The 2,870-nt window shown below is 57.7% G+C and overlaps 1 protein-coding gene across 1 annotated transcript in view; it reads left to right on the forward strand.

Moving 5' to 3' along the window:
* Positions 1-2,408, forward strand: part of LOC104272581 (proto-oncogene Wnt-3-like) — a gene marked incomplete at its 5' end in the record, with an annotated part of 5,949 nt that extends 3,541 nt beyond the window's left edge. The window contains 2 exons of the mRNA XM_009867618.1: positions 371-636; positions 1,929-2,408. Coding sequence (XP_009865920.1) covers positions 371-636; positions 1,929-2,408 — 746 coding nt within the window. The remainder of the gene's footprint in view (positions 1-370; positions 637-1,928) is intronic.
* Positions 2,409-2,870: the final 462 nt, after the last annotated feature.

Here is a 2,870-nt window from a genome sequence, read left to right on the forward strand (position 1 = left end):
GTTGTCAGGCGTTGGCACAGGCGGCCCAGGGACGGGGTTGAGTCACCATCCTGGATGGGTTTAAGAGACGGCTGGGTGTTGCGTTTGGGGGAATCGTTTAGTGGGTTGATAGGGCTGGGACAGAGGTTGGACTCAATGATCTCTAAGGTCTCTTCCAGCTGAAACTACTCTATGAATCTATGGTTCTCTCCCACCTTCTCCTGCCTGTGGGCTTCCAGAGGCGATGCCAGCAGCACCTGTTCCACCAAACGTTCGTTAGAAATTTGATAAAATAATTCTTTTTGTTTTAGACGATGCTGAAGGGGGGGTGGGAAGGAGAACAGAAGTGTTCATGCTGCCTGATCACCCCGCGGGCTCTGTTTATTCCCAGCCACGCGAGAGTCCGCCTTCGTCCACGCCATCGCGTCGGCTGGGGTGGCCTTCGCCGTAACCCGCTCCTGCGCCGAGGGCACGTCCACCATCTGCGGCTGCGACTCCCACCACAAGGGACCTCCAGGAGACGGTTGGAAGTGGGGGGGATGCAGCGAGGACGCTGACTTCGGCGTGCTGGTGTCCCGGGAATTCGCAGACGCCCGAGAGAACCGGCCGGACGCCCGCTCGGCCATGAACAGGCACAACAACGAGGCCGGCAGGACGGTGAGTGCTCAGCGCGTCCACACCTGGTTGGCCGTGCCCGCATGGACGCCCCAGTCTGGCTCCTCTGACGTAACGAGACCATAATAATGCCTGGGCAGGAGCTTTCTAGAATTATTTTCCAGGGCACAGCATTTCCACTCTCCCCAAACAGACGAGTGGGGGTTAGGAAGAGCTAAACCATGCCTTGCTTCCAGCACAAACATCTCCCAAGAAAGCCAACTCAACCGCCCAAGAGCCCGGGTCAATGGGAAAGAAAACTTCCCTCCCAAGCTACTCCCTCCTGCACGCTCCCTCTTGTAACACTGTCCTACCCCGCGATTTGTGGGACCAAATTATGACTGTCAGACCCTTCCAGCCAAAATACTCTGTTCTTGCTGTCAGCAGACACCTGGTCACTGCTCCAGGTCTTTGCAAACCCCTGTTAAAGCGAGACCTCTCAAACAAGCAAACGCTCGATATCGCTTTTTCCTTCCTCAGCGCACAGAGGCGGAAGGGTAGAAGCTTCAATCTCTAATTTGTGTTAACGACTGACAGCTTCCTGTAAAAATAACCCACCAAACAGTGGTAATTCTAACGCAAATCAGTCTCTGGTGAAGGAACTGGAGGGCAAGTCCTGCGAGGAGAGGCTGAGGGAGCTGAGGGGGTTCAGCTGGAGAAGAAAAGACTCAGGGGGGACCTTCTCACTCTCCCTGCAGGGAGGGTGCAGTCAGGGAGGTCGGGCTCTTCTTCCAGGACGAGAGGGCCCGGCCTGAAACTGCCTCAGGGGAGGTTGGGGTTGGGTCTCGGGCAGCCCTTCCTCCTGCAGAGGGTGCTCAGGCCCTGGGATGCTCTGCCCAGGGCAGGGGGGTTAAGGAGAGGCTGGATGTGGCACTGAGTGCCCTGCTCTGGCCCCTGGGGGGGTGTTGGGGCATGGGCTGGGCTTGATGGTCTCTGAGGGCTTTTCCAGCCTCAACAATTCTGGGATTCTGTGATTCTCCACGCTCTGACTGTCCACACCCACGTTAACAGGGAGGTCCCCAATGACAGGATCCAGTTTGGGGATTAGACTGGATTGGCTTAGATTGGATCAGAGGAGCTGCCTACCTCGGTCACCCTATTCTAACGCGACATCTCCATCTGGAGATGTTTCTGCCACACACACCAAAGCTTCCGTGCGTTTACAACCAGCCTACGCTTTCCAGACCGAGCTCACACCAGACATTTACACCCGGGTAGCAAAGGTCGGTGGCTGAAAGCAAGCGCTGGGCATCGTAAGGCGCTGCTGACCGCCGTGTTTTCTCTCCCCTGGACAGACCATCCTGGACCACATGCACCTGAAGTGCAAGTGCCACGGTCTCTCGGGAAGCTGCGAGGTCAAGACCTGCTGGTGGGCTCAGCCCGATTTCCGGGCGATCGGTGACTACCTGAAGGATAAATACGACAGCGCCTCCGAGATGGTCGTTGAAAAGCACCGAGAATCTCGGGGCTGGGTAGAAACTCTTAGGGCCAAGTACGCTCTTTTCAAGCCACCAACAGAGCGGGATCTCGTCTACTACGAGAACTCGCCCAATTTTTGCGAGCCCAACCCCGAGACGGGCTCCTTTGGGACGAGGGACAGAACGTGCAACGTCACTTCCCACGGGATCGACGGCTGCGACCTGCTGTGCTGCGGCCGCGGCCACAACACCAGGACTGAGAAACGGAAGGAGAAGTGTCACTGCATCTTCCACTGGTGCTGCTACGTGAGCTGCCAGGAGTGCGTACGCGTCTACGACGTCCACACCTGCAAGTAAACGCAGGTAGGGCTCCAACTGATGGGAGGTTGCTCCAGAGCTGAGCCAAGGGGTCCATCAGCCCTGTGGTGGCCTCACGCTTCAGAGGATGGCATTAAAAAACAAAAATATCCGAACACCCACGGGCAGGGCGGACACCGTCGCGCAGCCACCCCGCAGAGATGGTTCTCAGCATCTCCCCCACACAAGGTTCTCCCAGAGCAGACCCAGTGCTGCAGACACCTTAGACCACTGGTCTGCACTTCTCTCGGGCTGTTGGGCAGGGCAGGCTCTCTGGGGGGAAGGAGGGACAGCAGAGACACAGCACGCACAGAGCTTCCAGCTCCAGCCTCCTCTGGAGGTCTGGCCCATGAAGATGCCAACATGGGGGGCTTGGGGGGGAACTAGTGAAAGCTGAGCACGTACAGGCTCTCCTGCCTGCTGGCACGGCCATCTCAGCAGATGTGGGGAGGAGGAGGAGGA

Source organism: Apaloderma vittatum, unplaced genomic scaffold, assembly GCF_000703405.1.
Source record: "Apaloderma vittatum isolate BGI_N311 unplaced genomic scaffold, ASM70340v1 scaffold24564, whole genome shotgun sequence".
NCBI lineage: Eukaryota > Metazoa > Chordata > Aves > Trogoniformes > Trogonidae > Apaloderma > Apaloderma vittatum.